The sequence below is a fragment of the Uloborus diversus genome, chromosome 7 (genome assembly GCF_026930045.1).
Source record: "Uloborus diversus isolate 005 chromosome 7, Udiv.v.3.1, whole genome shotgun sequence".
Lineage (NCBI taxonomy): Eukaryota > Metazoa > Arthropoda > Arachnida > Araneae > Uloboridae > Uloborus > Uloborus diversus.
This window is the reverse complement of record NC_072737.1, coordinates 104,885,682-104,902,042: the sequence shown is the minus strand read 5'-3', so window position 1 is coordinate 104,902,042 and position 16,361 is coordinate 104,885,682. Positions and strand designations below refer to the sequence as shown.

At 30.7% G+C, this 16,361-nt stretch overlaps 1 protein-coding gene and 1 non-coding gene across 3 annotated transcripts; one reads left to right on the top strand and one right to left on the bottom strand.

Annotated features, from left to right (window-relative positions):
• Positions 1-631: 631 nt before the first annotated feature.
• Trnas-cga (transfer RNA serine (anticodon CGA)) lies at positions 632-713 on the bottom strand. Its single transcript has one exon. It is a non-coding gene; the product is annotated as a tRNA-Ser (tRNA).
• A 366-nt stretch (positions 714-1,079) lies between these two features.
• Positions 1,080-12,417, top strand: LOC129225735 (cytochrome c-like). 2 transcript variants are annotated; one of them, XM_054860232.1, is made up of 3 exons: positions 1,080-1,217; positions 5,349-5,540; positions 12,060-12,417. In XM_054860232.1, exons 2-3 carry the CDS (start codon positions 5,351-5,353, stop codon positions 12,203-12,205), a joined length of 336 nt encoding a protein of 111 aa, XP_054716207.1. In that variant the 5' UTR covers positions 1,080-1,217; positions 5,349-5,350; the 3' UTR covers positions 12,206-12,417. The 2 variants fall into 2 exon arrangements, with proteins under 2 accessions (XP_054716207.1, XP_054716206.1); XM_054860231.1 differs by having other exon boundaries at positions 1,086-1,229.
• Positions 12,418-16,361: the final 3,944 nt, after the last annotated feature.

The window sequence follows — 16,361 nt, the reverse complement described above, 5'->3', positions numbered from 1 at the left end:
ACTTGAATAGAAATTGATTGCATTCCTCTGGTTTCAGAAGAAAATAAAAATAAATGATGCCAAAAAAATGTAACGTTATTGCTAGTTTCAGTGTCATTGCGAAAAGTTTTCTGGATGGGGGGGAGGCACTTATATACACATACGTTCACCACATTCATTTTTATTGTTCCATGGAGCTCATAACCCGTAACCCGCCCTCCTCCCATTCAATACTAAATCTTCATTAATACGGTATTGTTTGGCGATTTTTTAAATGAACAGACAAATTCAGAAAATTGCAAATTGTTTTAACTATTTCGTTAACATTCTAAGTGACAATTTTGGTTTTTTATAACTGCTTAAAAATTTTCCTCTTGTGTAGAGATAGAGAGAGAAAATCGTAAAATTTCTTAATTTTAATTTGGCTTTTTTCACATCAAATCCACTTTACTAACTGACAACCGGAAGAAATCTTTTATATGCAGAAGGAAAATTACGCCTATGTTCGAAAAAGAAATTGAGCATTGCAAAAAAAGGCGGAAATATATTAATTTCACTGACTTAATATGCAGCTTTCAAAGCTATGAAAGTGTATAAACATTTTAACAATATCTTACAAGCGAATCCGAATAAAGCTGTGCAAAATATACACCGCAGTCGACAGGATTCGAACCTGTGCGGGGAAACCCCAATGGATTTCGAGTCCATCGCCTTAACCACTCGGCCACGACTGCTGACGTAAAGTGTGAATTTTTATGAATTATAAAACAATACACATAATACTAGAACTTGGAATTTATTTTTCACTTGTTAAATAATTATTTTATGTCCAGAACACCTGAATAAAAGACACTTTTTCTTTCTGACGTTCAGCGAAATATAAAGTTGAGAATTGTCGTTTTATCGTCGAATGAGTCGTTATTCAGTTTGTAGGTAATATTTTTTTGATGAAATATCCGAGATCGCAATTTAAATAACTAAAAACGTTCTTGAACGCAATATTATCGAAAAATATTTTTAAATCTGCAGAAAAATTTATAAATCAGCTTTTTAAACAAAATTATCAGTCGAGCTTTAATTTCTTAACTTAATAGTGGCAACTGGATTTCCTTCAAGCATGCGCAACTAATTTTGATCTTTTCGTCCTCTGTGTTGGGAAGAGTGTGGACTTCAGAGTGAAGTTGCTTCACCTTTACCACTATTTATTCTCATATTTAATTTTTATCTAAATATTTAAGGTACAGCTTTGGGTGAGAGTAATTTTACCTTTAATTAAATTATAGATTTCATTGAAAAGTTTTTGATATTCTTTTTTTCCATCACGACCAATTTCATCTTGTTTTCCTTTATTTTCATCTTTATCTCGTTCAAACAATTTACTGTATATTAAACTATTTCACTGTGTTAAATTAAAATGTTTTGCACTCTAAATGATAAATTGTGTAGTTCCGGTTGTTTATTAAAGTTAAAATCCTAATGATGCAAAGGTTACAGCATGTTACGTAATCTTACCCGGCTAATTAGTGCAAGCATGTTCAATTTGACCCCTTTTTCTTTTTAATGCATAAAATATTTACAGGCTCTTTTCTGCGATTATTTTCGCGTACTACTTTCAGGATTTGTTTAAATGTATAATATATTTTAAGTGCTTATCATAGTTTTTCTAAAAATCTTCCTAACATTATTAATGAGAGTTTAAAAAATGACGTAAGTAATTAATACTGAGTTACTCTGTAACCATTTCATCTGTCCTGAAAATGAAATGTTTTTTGATACATACACGATTTTAAAAAAGCATTTAAAAAAAGCTCCAAATTAATTCTTTAATTACTGTGACGTACTTTATACATTGCACTTAAATTTAAGATGACACACTTGTTTAAAGAAAAATGTAAACTGCATTGACTCCTGAAATGCTCATACAGTAAGTTTTTTACTTGTGTAAAAACTTGCCTCATGGATGCTTATCTCAAAGCTTCTCATACTTGCATTGATTTTATCGACATTTGTGGTGTTTAGTTTACGAAAATGCAAATTTTAATTGAACTTTCACCAAATCAGGGTTGGGTTTTGGACTGTCCAAAACTGGTTTAAGACAGACAGGCGGTTTTTACTGTCCAAAACTCGAAAACTGCCCAAAAGTGTCTGAAACTGTCCTAAAGTGTGTTAAAGCTAAAGGGGTGTATTAAAATCAATTTGTATTTACTGCAATATTTGATATGCAAAATTTAGATATTAAAAGGTTTAATTAATGAGTATTTGATAATATTTTTTTCCAAAGTGTTCATTTAAAAATTTTTTTACTTAAAAAATTGCTAATAACTCTATTACATAAAAAATTCCTTATGTAACAGTTGGAAGGGTTATGAAAGGAAATTCACAACACTACCAAGACAACTAATTTCAGTTCCATTTGTAACTCAAAGGAATGTTATTAAATGTGCAATATTTAGGTTGCAAAAAAAGCATAATTGTTAATGTTTTTTGCTAATAATTTTTACATGATGTTTTTACGAAAATTATTTTTTAAATCAAAGATTAAAGAACAAGAAATCGATGATTAAACACTTATATTTCAAAACGTGCGCTATTCTTTTTTGAGTTCATATTTTTAATATAATACATTCTGTAACAACAAAAAATTGTAATCTATTGCATTTACATCAATTATTGCACTATATTTTGAATACTTTCTTTTGCACACACGCATAAATATCAAAAAATTTGGTTTATGGAAAAACAAACTCGTGCATACACATTGAAATTTTAATGAAGAATTTAATTTCTACATAACTAGATTAAAATCTGCTGTATAAAAAAGTTTATACAAAAATTTGACACATTTTGTCTTGTTTTTGATATTTTCTCACAATAGTTTTGAACTTTTGGACACAAGGGTTTTGATTGGCAAAAACCTTGCCAACCCTATTTTCATTTGCACACATGCATAAACAGAAAGTTGGTTACTATTTAGTGATGTAAAATACCCGGGTATTTATTTTTAGGGGTAAATACCCAGGGTATATACCCGGGTAAATACCGAAAATGGGTAAATACCCAGGTATTTATTTCAAAAATTTATATTCAACTAAAATACTTTTCTGTATGTATTCCATTATGTATATATACAACCAACCATATACAAAACAATAAATTTTTGCCCAAAAAATGTATCTTGATCACATATTTAGAGAATTATTGTGTGAAACAGCTTAGCAATCTAATATGATATTCACATTAAATGTGTTGGATATGCCTAATCAATGTTGATAGTCAAATTTCAGATATTAAAAGCCATTCTACAAAAAGAAAAAAGCTTAACTGGTTACAAAAAAAAGCAAACATCAATTTTTAAAGGTCCTAATCTTTTATAACCCAGTAATATGTCCCTGCATGACATCAAAATGTAACGAAATGTCGCTCAATTTATTATTACTATTTATTTACGTATATCTTATGCAGAAATTTCCTCCAAACTTAGTTCAATTGTTCAGGTATATTCTGTATCACACACACATATATATATATATATATACACACATAATATACATAAACATTTAAAATTTTTAATCTTTTATTTTAGGGTTTATGTTTAAAAAAGAAAATAGTCACCTTTTAATACTACCTAAAAATTTTTTGCAAAATGCGCAATTACTAGGGGATTTACCCTGCCTTCGGATAAATACCCAAAAAAATATTTACCTTCCCACCCTACAGGGGAGCAAATGCAAATGAACAAGGCAACAGAAAAGAAAATGTTGCTTTTTTTTTTGCTTATTAATGTGAAAACTGTTTCTATATTTTCCATGTTATCACTTAAATATCAATAAAATAAATAACACCATAGTGTCTTAATAACTTCTCAGTTTATTCTTCCAAACATCCCTCATGCTTCTTTTTTTTTCATTTTGGATATGACTGACCTAGATTGTGATTTTGAAATCCGGAAATTCATAATGAATTGCTTATACTTCTCCAATTATGACATTGAAAAGAAAGATTCTTTGGTTCACGATATATTTCTTTCATGATTTCATCAAGTCTTTCAATAAAAAATATTATAAACTGTGTAATACATATGTATATATCTCAGTTTTACCAATTATTTCATATTTAGATTTTAAAAAAAAATTCTCATTCACTTTTTTGCATTTTTTATAAAATGCCCAGTTTTTGGGTATTTATCCAGGCCTTGGGTAAATACCCAAAAAATATTTACCTACCCGCTGGGTATTTACCCGATCCACATCACTATTACTATTATAGAAAAAAAAATTAAGCTCAGGCATACAAAATGAAATTTTAATCAAGAATTCAACTTCTATGTAACTAGATTAAAATCAGCTGCATAAATAAGTTGAATGTTCACATTGAATAAATGTTCAATGTAAAACATTACTTAGATGCATTTTATTCTCTTTTTGATACGTTCTCAAAAAAAAAAATATATATATATCTAAAAATATAGTTTTGGACACTAAGGTTTTGGACAGGACTATAAAAAACCAGGGTTTTTACCATAGTGTCTGGAACCTTGCTAACCCTGCACTGAATGTTACATTGAAATAGTATTGAATCAGATAATTTAGAATTAAAAATTAGGTATCTGGATGTTTTCAGATTAAATTTTTAATATGTTCAGAGACACTGCACTTAAGAATTTCGGGTATTTCATATTATTTTGCTGAGCAAAACTTATATCATTATGGAGTGATACAGCATGATCATGCGCCACAAATCTGCATCGAAATGAGGAGAATAGACATTGATCATAAAAAATTTTAATGTAATTTTTCATGGCTGTCTCCCAATTCAACAATTTTTGTCAAGCAAAATTCACTGAATATGGAAATTTCTTACGAGGTTCGCGACCTTAATTATTGGTATGAACCCACTACTGTCTTCTGCTTTATGGCTATCCTAAGACTTAGAGCCAGAAACTAAGAAGTTTGTGGAGATGGGGGGTCATTTAAACATCCTAAAATGCAGCCGACATATTGTCGACTTCAACAGTAAGAAATCTAATACCGCTCCTACTGTTACTCTGAGGCGACAATATAAGATATATGTTTTTTACCTTGTAAAAATGCATAATGCACTTTACGGAAACAATTACCAAATCTGTTCTCTGGGCCCCATTAATCTGGTAAATTACCAAGCGTTCTATAACTTATTAGAGTTGTTTAGAAAATAAAGTGAAATTTCTTTATTTAAACAATTACTTATATTGAGATAAAAATATTAATGCATTGAAATTATTCTCAAATCTTTTCTTATTTGTTTATAAATGAAGCTTTTTTCATTTTGAAATGTTTAAGAAAAAAACTTTCTTGAAAAAAAACTGAAGTTTTTGTTCTCTTATCTTTCAGCAATGGGAGCTGAAGAAATTCCACCCGGTGATCCTGAAAAAGGCAAGAAGCTATTTGTACAAAAGTGTGCACAGTGTCATACAGTTGAAAAGGGCGGCAAACATAAAGTAGGACCCAACTTGAATGGCCTGATTGGCCGTAAAACTGGTCAAGCTCCCGGCTTTGCATACACAGATGCAAATAAAAGCAAAGGTAATTATTACACTTGTAATTTCACTGTTTCCTTTTTTAAACTTTTATTGTTAATCTGACTGCTTATTAACTTGTGCGAGATTATAGTTAAGCCATATCTTGCAAATTTATGGCTATAATGCAATAGCTTCAATTCCCTTACATGTTTTACCGCAGCTGGAGTTGAAGCCTAGTGGTTGATAATCGAAATTTGTACTCTAGTATTTCTAATTGTCATTGTAAGACTTCTATCATGTACCGCAATTCCTTTTTATAAAGAAATTGCGGTACATGATGATAGAAGAACTTTTATAAAGAGTTCTGCTTGAAAACTCGGAAAAAGTAACATGACTGTTTTTATTAATAGTTTGTATTATTATTGTTTCAAGTATCTTAAACATTAAATTTAGTTTGAATCATGCATTTAAATTAAAACTGATCTATTTATACCTATTATTAAAAAATAGCTACATAGTTAAAAATGTTGCTTCTTCATCTATTGCATGAAATATATTTTGTTTATAAATATAAATTATTATAACTACAAATTTTTAAAGTTTTTTACAAATCTGATTTAAATTTAAAAAATCAGATTGAAATAAATAATTTGACTTTGATTTAAAAAATAAATAAATCAGAAACTGGTTGCAGTTCTGCACCACGACCCCCATTGACTTTTTTGGGAGATAGGGGCACCCCTGTTCTTGGTCCTTTCCACTTTGCTTAAACATGCATGACTGTATCATATCCACTACATTGAATGAAAGAACTACTTTTGCAATGCATTTAGTATTAGTCTTACACTGAAGCACATTGACCTAAACCTCTTAACATGAAAAATCGGTTGGTGCCAAAGTTTTTTAGCGATCCATACTGTATACTGTGCAGTTTAACCCAAGAAAGATCACGCATGGCACATAGTCACCCCATTCTTATCCAAACACCTGTCACAGGGTACATATTTATCTGTAATCAATCACCTTTTCAGTATCCTATCTAACAGTCCCCTATGTAGGAGAAGTGTTATTTTTACTTTTATTTTCTTTCTACACGTGAAGCTATCATTTCTTGGAATTCCTGGTTGATGGGGTAACTCACTGGCCCAATACTACTTTTACTACTTCGAAATTTCTCATTGTAAGCAGCATAGTTTTGCGTTCTCTAGCTCTCTTTTTGCATTTATATTGCTTTGTGCTCTGAATACTAGCTTGCAAATGTAATCTTGCAGATTATGAAAAGATAGAAAATGATTAATGGAAAATTTTAGATAAAACTGATTGGGGTAACTCAGTCATTCCGCACAATCCCTTTTGTCACTCTTAAGGTGCACGATCACTCTGGGTTAATACAAATCTTTTAACACAATTCTTTTAACATGAAAAATTATTTCGGTCCCTTAAGCTTTGTGTTAAACATTTTCCAATGTTGTTTCAACATACAGTCGGCTCTTAAAAAACTGGACCAGCGCAGGGCACAAGATACATATTTATGCACTGCAGAATAACTACATGGGGTTTTATAGATTTTTTTCAACTAATTTTTGTTTATTGGTTCGGATTTTTGAACCGATTGTACAGAAGTTTTCTTCGTCGATTTATTGGATATTCTGCAATCATTTCTGTAAATGATTATTTATAAATAATGTCCTTGAGTCATGATAGGCTTCTATACTTCATACCCCAAAGCAGAATAGTACTAAATCTGGGACTCACGTAGTAGAACAGATGCCTGAGCTACACAACAATTCTGTTCAAATGTAAGAGGAAAACTCATATATTTTCTGCAGAAATTCTACAGATTTTTGGGAAATTTCTGCAGAAATTCTGCAGATTTCTTTAAATTAGAAGGAAATCTAAAATTCGTTTAAATTACGATAATTCGGCGGAAAGCTCGCTATGTTGAATTTGATAAGTCATTTGCGGGAACTTTTGATTTATACTTTGAACTTAAAGAAATCAAATATCTTGCAAATAATTTTTATAAAATTAAGATATTTGCAAAAATTTTACTGATTTCTGCAGAAAATCATCTTTGACTGCCTAGAACTTGCTTTATGCCCCTAAGCTCCTTACAAGGATACAGTTTTTCCTGCTTTTGTTCGAATTCCAGCTTTTTGTTCGTTTGTAAAATTTTCCTTTCTGTTTTACTTTTTCAGCCCTCATAGCTATCTAATACTTCTTATAAATCTGAAAAGATTCTGATTTTTTTTCTAGTGTTTTTGGTTCCCCTTTTCCTTTTTTTTCCAAATTGATCTTCATCTACTGCCATTAATATATATTTTTTTCCAAATAATGCCAACACTGAAACACGTTCATTGCCGAAAATTGCGTATCTTGTTTCAGATTTCAAACCCTTTGCATTCTGAAAATATTTCAATTATTTAGAAAGTTTTACTTGTTTTATTATATGCTACCCGAACTCAACTCATTTATTTATTATTTTAGTAGTTTATTTATTATTATTGCTCCTTCATGTCATGTAAAATTAACCGAAAGCACATAGTTTATGACCTAGGTTTGGATTTTTATAAAATTTTGAATCTTTGCTCTTTCTATGCATTTTAGAAAGCATATATAAAATATTTTTTTAGAAACTCAATCGGTTTAGGTTTTAACTTGTTAAAGTTTTTTTGATTTCATAGTTTTCATGATCAACTAATTTCATTAATTCAGTGCTCTTTAAATCATCTTTTGGTTGAAAGCTGTGAAGTTTCCCAAAGTATCTTATTTTCACAGAAACGAATAGCAACAGTCAAGTTTTAAAAACTGGGAAAAAAAAAAGCTGTGAAATGATTTTGGGCAACCAATTTGTGGAAAAAGTCATGTATTTTCGCTTACAATGCTTGAAGTACTTGCAGAACAATTTTGGTCAAATGATTTTACGTTGCAGAACATTGTAAAGTATTCTTGTTACTTTACAATTCTTCTTGAACATTGTTAAAGTACAGTCGAGCCTCCATAAATCGAACTTCCACATATCGAAATTTTCTATATATCGAAATCCCAGCAAATTTCATTGTTCATTACATAGAAAAATTGTTTCTATGTATCAAAAAAAAAAATTTGAGACACTCGTAGATTTTTTTTTTTTTCCCACTTTAGACTGTTTGTCTCGTGAAATTGAAGGTTAGGGGAGAAAATTATGCTTACTAAAGGTTGCTAAGAAACTCATAAGAAATCTGGGTTTGAGGGATGTGTAGATAGGTCATTGTTCCGTTTTAAAGTTCTTAAAATCCATCAAGTTTATTTCAAATCTTAGTTGTAACCAGTAACACTGTAAATCAATTTCAAGTTATATCCGTTTTTTCTGTTGATTGTCATTTCTAGTCTTTTTAACTTCAGTAAAAGTCATTCAAGTTAAGTAGATTGATTTTTTACTTTTCTCTCGATTACATTGTCAAATCGAAAATCCCCTCATGTTGCGAATCAAGTTGAACTGCCGAAGAATGAAGATGTATGAATTACAAAAACGTAATTTCTGCTAATTTTTCAGTTATTAACTTTCGTTAATCCGATGCTCGTATAAATTAGAAATTGTGTTTCATGCACGAAAATTAGCTTTAATTTTAATGTTTTTGGAGATTTTTATGATAAAATAAGATCGTTTCTATACATCGAAATTTCTATAAATCGAACTTTTTTCCGGCAATTTGCTACTTTGATACATGGATGTTCGACTGTATTTGGGGCATCATACCAATATCTACATACCAGAAACAAGGGCTGCGGAGTCTGGAAGAAAAATGATACTTCAACTCCTGGATTTTAAAACCTCTGACTGCGGCTTCTTTGTTTATTTTTCCAACCCCCCCCCCATGGGAAGGGGGGAAAACCCCAAACAGAGATTGAAATATCAATTCCTTTTGCATTTTATTTTATTGTAAACTTAAAATGTATACTACAACGTTAGAAATACAAATTGAAAATCAAATTATCCAATATTTGCAATTTCTAAAGTGAGAATATTTAAAAATCCCATTAAAAAAAAATTGAACAGGATTAATTTGCTCTCCTTTAATGTTTAACAAATAGATATTAATCAAATCCCGTGCTTTAAATTTTTCAAAGCTGTAACTGGAGAGATTTTTTTTTTGCCAAGTCAAAAAACTTTTCTTGAGGGGGTGCAGTCCTTCCCCTTTTCCTCAAGGGTGATATCCATCTGGTGAGTAAAACCTCAACTTAATTTCAGAGTTTATAAGAAGTGAAATACTTCAATTCTGGAAAAAAATCCACAATAATAAATCTTAAATTTCAACGAAATTATTGTGTTACATTGTGGGGAGAGGTCGGCTTTATGTACATCTGAAGCAAATTTTGCCAATATGCGGCAGTATACAGCTTTGTACCAATAGCTTTTACTATACCTTACACTTATTTGAATTTACCAAGTGATTACTTAGAAAATGTTAGGCAACAAAACTATTTGCTGACAGTTCCTATCAGTTAAATAAAGTTAAAAAATAAGCAAAATAGGAGTCGGCGTAGGTAGCAGTTACAGAAAGCTCGATAAACAATCAAGCCTGTGGGTTGCCACAATGACAATTATTTTCTTATTAGTAGGCATTTATACATGTTATCAAATTAACTTTTAGTCACTTTTTAAAAAATGCAAGGAGAATAGGTGAAAATTAAAGAAAAAAGAAGAAACCCGGAGTTGGCATGTTTTCGAACGACTCAGACTCCTCAACCCCAAAATTTGTCAGACTCCACAGCTCTGCCAGAAACGCAAGAATTATTTTGTCAGTTTTTTCGAATTTCTTCCACAGTTCTGGACTTTTTTTGCAAAAATGTGGATGAAATAGCTACCCTGCTTCTATCTGTTTATATTAATTTTTTGAACGGGATAAAAAGTATTTAGTTTCAATTTGTATTTTGTTTGTTCTATTTTACTCTCAAATAAAATCATACTACCTAACTTGACCGTTTTTGATGGAAGTCTCTTGTATTTTACATTCATCTCCTGATTTCCAACTTGCTGTTGCTTTTGAGCAATGATTTTGATTACTTTTTATCTTCACAAGCATCTAAAATTAAGCGTTTGTATGTGACTTCCTATCTATCAACACCAATGCTACTCCTGGTGAACAACAGAAAAGTGAGCATTGAACCAGTTATAGATTTATAATTTTCCTAGCTACATGTTCAGCTAGGTGTTATAATTTTGCAACTTTAGTTAGCTAAGATATTAATTAAAAACCTAAAACCTAACTATTCTTCTGTTGACCCTGGAATCACTGTTAGGTAGCTTCTCCTTTAGACAATTTTCGCTTTTCCCCGTTGAAGCTAATGTGGCTCACAGACAGAAGGTCACAGAAAAAAAAATTCGAGTGACGTAATGAAGCTTGTTTATCGATGCCCGAGGAAAAATAGTAATTCGAATGACTTGCTAAAGTAAAACAAGTTGTACTGCAATCCTTTTTCATACTTGCCAATTCTACTGTTTGTAACTGGAGACTCCCGCTTTTTTGCTTCCATCTCCCGATTTTCCGTTTTTTAAGATTTTCTCCAGTTTTTGCACTTTTTTCAGTCAATCATTAAAAAGTTTCACTTTCTTGTCAGTAGATGGCGCCCTTTTCTTGTCTACCAATGTCAGGGAATAAGAATTTTTCCAATTAATAACTCAAATTAATTTTTTGGAACGATATACCACTTTGCATGTTCAACAAAACATGTGCTTTGCCGAAAATTGCAGCAGATTTCAATTCTTTTCCATCTTGAATATATTTCAATTATTTTGGAAGTTTGAAGTTATTTTAACATAAGCTACCCTATACCTACCTTATTTGTATTTTATTTTAGTTATGTATTGATTTTTCTTTTTTCGGATTTTAGTAATTAAATTTTTGTAGCTACTTTTTTGGTAGAGACTGGCGAATGTACGAAACTTTAAGCAAATTCACTCCTTGTTTTTTGGTTTTTCCTTTGCAGCATATTTTTCTTGCTGCTACCAATTAGCTTACATCTTTGAAAAATCATTACACTTTAAATTTAGTATTCATGTTATTTAAAAGCATAATTTTATAATTCTGTTAAGAAGATATGTTGCTGGTGAATCGCCTATATACCTCTAGTGGAATCTCCAGTTTTTCTTTCTTTGAAGGTTGGCAAGTATGCTTTTTTTCTTTTCGAAGAAATGTCAATTACGTCTCGAAAAGGTCAATTTAAATTCTTTTACTGGCTAAAGCTGTCTCAGAGGTCAAGTACAAGGCGAAGCCCCATACATACCCCTGCGTTATTTTGTTCTGCTTATGCTATTTTGTTTCTACTTATTTTAATTTTTACTTTTAAAATTTTATTTTTATACTTCAGTTTTTTAAGGTAATTACTTTTTCGGTAGAGAATGTACTAAGTTTTAACAGAATGTTCTCTTAATTATTCAATTTTTCATTTGTAGCATTTAAAATTATTGTCAGTTACCAATTAGCTTATATCTTTAAAAAATTCCTATTTCAATACAAATCATCTATATACCTATGAGATCTCCTGTTTTTGTTTTGTTTTCCAATAAAAGTTGGCAAGTATATAATTTATTTTATTTCAGGTATTACATGGAATAAAGACACGCTATTTATCTATTTGGAAAATCCAAAGAAATACATTCCAGGAACGAAGATGGTGTTTGCTGGCCTAAAGAAGAAAACCGAAAGAGCAGACATTATAGCATATTTAGAGCAGGCGACAAAGTGATAAAGGGAATTTTAGCATCTCAATTCATGTACAACAAACCATTTAATTTATATTAAAGCATGTGGGCCTGAAACTTTGGTTGTGTATAGTTTGTTTAGAACATTCAATTAAAGTATATCTCTGCACAATAGAATGCCTGGAATCACCCATACTCCTGTTGTTTGTCCTGTATTACTGCTTGTTAGATGGCAAATAAATATGAGTATGGATTACTTTGTTTAAATTTTTTATTCAATATGTGGAAAGCAACTTAAAATTTAACCCCAAGTCACTTTTATGAATATCAAAGTGTATTGAAACAAATTTACTTGGTTTGTATGTTTATACTTTCAAAAACTCATTTCAACATATATGGCAATGTTTTCATTTGAAACACTCACCAATTTGATGGAAAATCTAAGGTAAAAGCATAAATCTTACTAAAAATTAAGCTTTTTGTCTGGTATGTATTTTTTGACAATCTGTCAAATTGTCGATTGTCATTTATCAACAAACATTTAAGTATACAGTCGGATCCCAGCTTACGCAAGGAGTGCGTTCCAAGGCTCTCATGTAAATTGAAATTTCACATTGTAGATTAGGGTATGCATATGAATTTTTTTTATTAACATACCCAATTATTTTAGACATTTTTAAATGACTTTCAAATTGTTTTAGACCATTTTTTCACTGTTTATGTTTTGCCTTTTTTTATATGACAAGCTTAATTTTTTACTGTATTTTTTAAAAAACCTGCATTTATCAACATAAAATATTGTGATGCACAAAATCAATGTTCAATGGGGGAGTGAGGTACAAAATAAAACCGTATGGTACATACAGTATGTAACAATGATAAAGCACTGCACTACACTAGTACTGTACAGAAGAAACAATACACTCAAACCTCTTTTTATGCAGTGGATAGGGATTGCATAAAAATATTTGCATTTAGAAGATGTTTGAAACTTCACCAGTAGCTTTAAAAAAAGTCTTACGTAGAAAATAACCCAAAATGTTATATTTAAACGAAATCAAAATAAACCAAGTGATGATAATTTTGCCTGCTCTCAAAATTTTCAAAATAAAGAAATTTTTGGGAATTTACAGTGATATCCCATCGGGATGCCCCTGTCATCACTTGAAGATACTGCCTCACACTCGTTTTATAAATTTTCATAAACCGCACAAAAAGAGGTTTAGGTGTAGTTACATTTATAATTTGAAAATTGAATAATTTGTAGAATACATTCACAAAACCAATCAATAGTTAGTATTCAATAATGAAGGTGACACTTAGAACCAAGATTCCTTTCCAAATATTTTCGTATTGCGGGCTAAAAGTTTGCTTCAGCTCTAAAATTTGTTGCTCGTGAAGAACTCTCATTATAGCCATTTCGCGTAAGTGGAATTGTGTTGTAGCGGAAGTCGACTGTACATAGGACAACTGCACAGCCACAACTCAGAAATTTGTAATATTTGCATTCCAATGCTTTTTTTCTTCAAATGTTTTTGATTAATACTTTGTTTAAATGTTCAGTTCACACGTGAAAGCACTAACTTGGACATTGCAAGCTGTAAGATAATTTAATTTGCTGTACATCAAAAGTATTTGCTCATTTTCTCATCCAAACTAAATGTAATGTGAGAAAATATCAAATTTCTGCTAAAAAAATGATTAACAATTGACAAAAATTACACCCTACTCAAAGTAAAGGATTGAACTGACTAATTTGAGTAATTTTTAGTGTATTGAACAAGAACTTACTGGCTGGTATGAGGAAAAGCTTTTTTTTTTAATTTCAATATTTCATGGGTATATATATTGAGAAGAAAAAAAATATTGCCTAATGTTTTAAATATTCAACATTTTATGTGTAACAAGATAAACTACATATTTCAAATAAAATTCCCCAAAACCCCACAAATTTTTTTTTTTCTGTTTCTTAAACTGTTTTTCACCCTTTTCTATCAAAATTGTTTTAGCAAATACATGTTAATTGCTTTTGATAACCCTTTTTTTTTCCAAATGTCAAATGTTTAGATAATTTTTTTTAAAAAGGAAACCCAATCAAAGGTTTTGTCAAAAAGCAGCAAGTTAAAGCTTTGAAAGTTGATTATCATTTGTTATATAGTTAAAAACAAAACTGATTTTTTGCTTGGAAATGCTACAAATTATTGCTCCGAAAAGTTAATGATTAAAGCGATGTTTTAAGTACGACTGTGTGAACATGATATTCATATTCAAGAATTGACTCTCTCCAAAATATTGAAACTTGCCCCTCTTCTACCTTGAAATATATTATCCATTTTCTTTCAAGAAAAATTAAAATGAAGATTCAGTTTTTTTCTCTTGGCAAATTTCTATAATTCCTGAAGAAAGATGTCATTGATCTACAAAAAGGAGTAAATAAAAACCTTGCACAAAAGATTTGCTACAGTAAAATTAGGAATTCCTTACAAGATAATGAAATGCTAGTGAACATAATTAAATTCATGAGAGAAATTTTTAAAAAATCGTTGTTTTTTTGCCACTTAAGACTTAATTAGTTGTTACATGCAAAATTAGTGTTAAAAAGCCAGCTAAATGTCAAATAATGAAAAGTACAAAGGTTGTTTACAGTGGCGGTGATCTAAGTTAAATTGGTTGGGGGGGGGGCGGCAAAAACGAAAAAAGTCAACTGAGAGCCATAGGAATTTTAGCTGCAGCAAAAAATGGAAAAAAAAGTGCAAAATTTTGTTACGTCTGGTTTGGAGAAGATTGAAGCAAATTAGTGAAAATCGATGCAGTTTAACAACTTAACTCACGGTTTTCTTAAGATTTTGATGATTTTTGTACATAATTATTTTCCCTGAAGAAACACTGAGACATGAATTAAAGTTACATTGTTTACCCCCCCCCCCCCCCCCCCCCATAGCCTCCACTGGTTGTTTACGCAGTTTTAGAACGATTTTGGTGTAATTTTTTTATGTTTGAAGTGGGAAGATTTTTTAATTTTTTGAATGCTTAAACTGATAACCTTGTTTCTAGTCTATAATTGTACATTATACTTTCAATGACAGCAGGGCTTACAACATTTCTAGAGATGTCAATGGCCTATCCTGTTCCACAATTTTAAAAAGTTCATCAATGGTAGTGAGTTTGTTTCAAGAGCTCTTTTCTTCAGATCAAAGGCACAGTAGTTCACAGAAGGTGTACAGGTGGTTTAGCTTAATTTGAACATCTTTTTGCACTTTTTAAATTTGTTGCAGGTTTTTTTATAGCAGGAATCATGAGTTCATTACTGAAACATTCTTTACACTCAGGCCTGGATTTACCTACAAGCTAAGCAAGCTATAGCTTCGGTGCTCCCAACTCCTAGAGATTAGCATAATTGGTTACAAAAAAAAGTGCTTGAAAAGTAAATTTCATTTTCTAGTGCTTCGAAAATTTGGAAAAGTGTGGCTAAAAACCACAAACGGGAGGGGGTAGGGAGAAGGAAGGCCATCATATGTCAAATTCAGCTCCTTGCTACATCTTGCATGAAAAATGTAAAAACCATGGTTCTTACCATTTTGAAACATGTTATAAATTTTTGTGACTCGCATTTTTCATATCTTTCTATTTACACATTTCCAAATGCAGTATTTTGGAAATTCTTTTGTTATTGCTTTCTTTTAGCTTACTTCGCCTGCATATTTTCAATCTGTTTATTATGGAAAAAAAATACACTACCTCATTCCTTTTCGTTTCCTGCCCCCCCCCCCCCCCCCCCCGCAACTAAAGCAAAGTTGTGTTCATGAGAAATCTATAGTTTCTTTTTTCTTTTAAATCTAAAATAGCTATTTCTTACAAAGTTGGAACAGGTCTGTAAAAATTTACAATCAAGTACGAAAATATGGGTGACCGGAAAGTACAAATAAAGTTCGTTAAATAATTTCAATTGTTTTAAAGTCTTTGAAAATATTTAGTTAAGTCTTTGAAAATCCTAAGCAGAGTGGGTCCCAATTTTCTTATCAAGTGTATGAATTGTTCAAACGGGCAGTATGTTACTCTTGTTACCTATTTTCTAAAACTGTTCACCATTTCTTTAAAAGCATTTTTTACTATAATTGATCAGTTTATATTTAATTCATTGTTGTATATGTGGATGGGTTGAACCCGAAAGCCAATGTGAGTGAGGAAGAATGCATAGTC

Bases quoted from the DNA above. Each gene is read 5' to 3' on its own strand.
- LOC129225735 (XM_054860232.1), top strand. From the start codon at position 5,351: ATGGGAGCTGAAGAAATTCCACCCGGTGATCCTGAAAAAGGCAAGAAG. The intron at 5,541-12,059 runs GTAATTATTACA...ATTTTATTTCAG, and splicing joins AGATGCAAATAAAAGCAAAG to GTATTACATGGAATAAAGAC.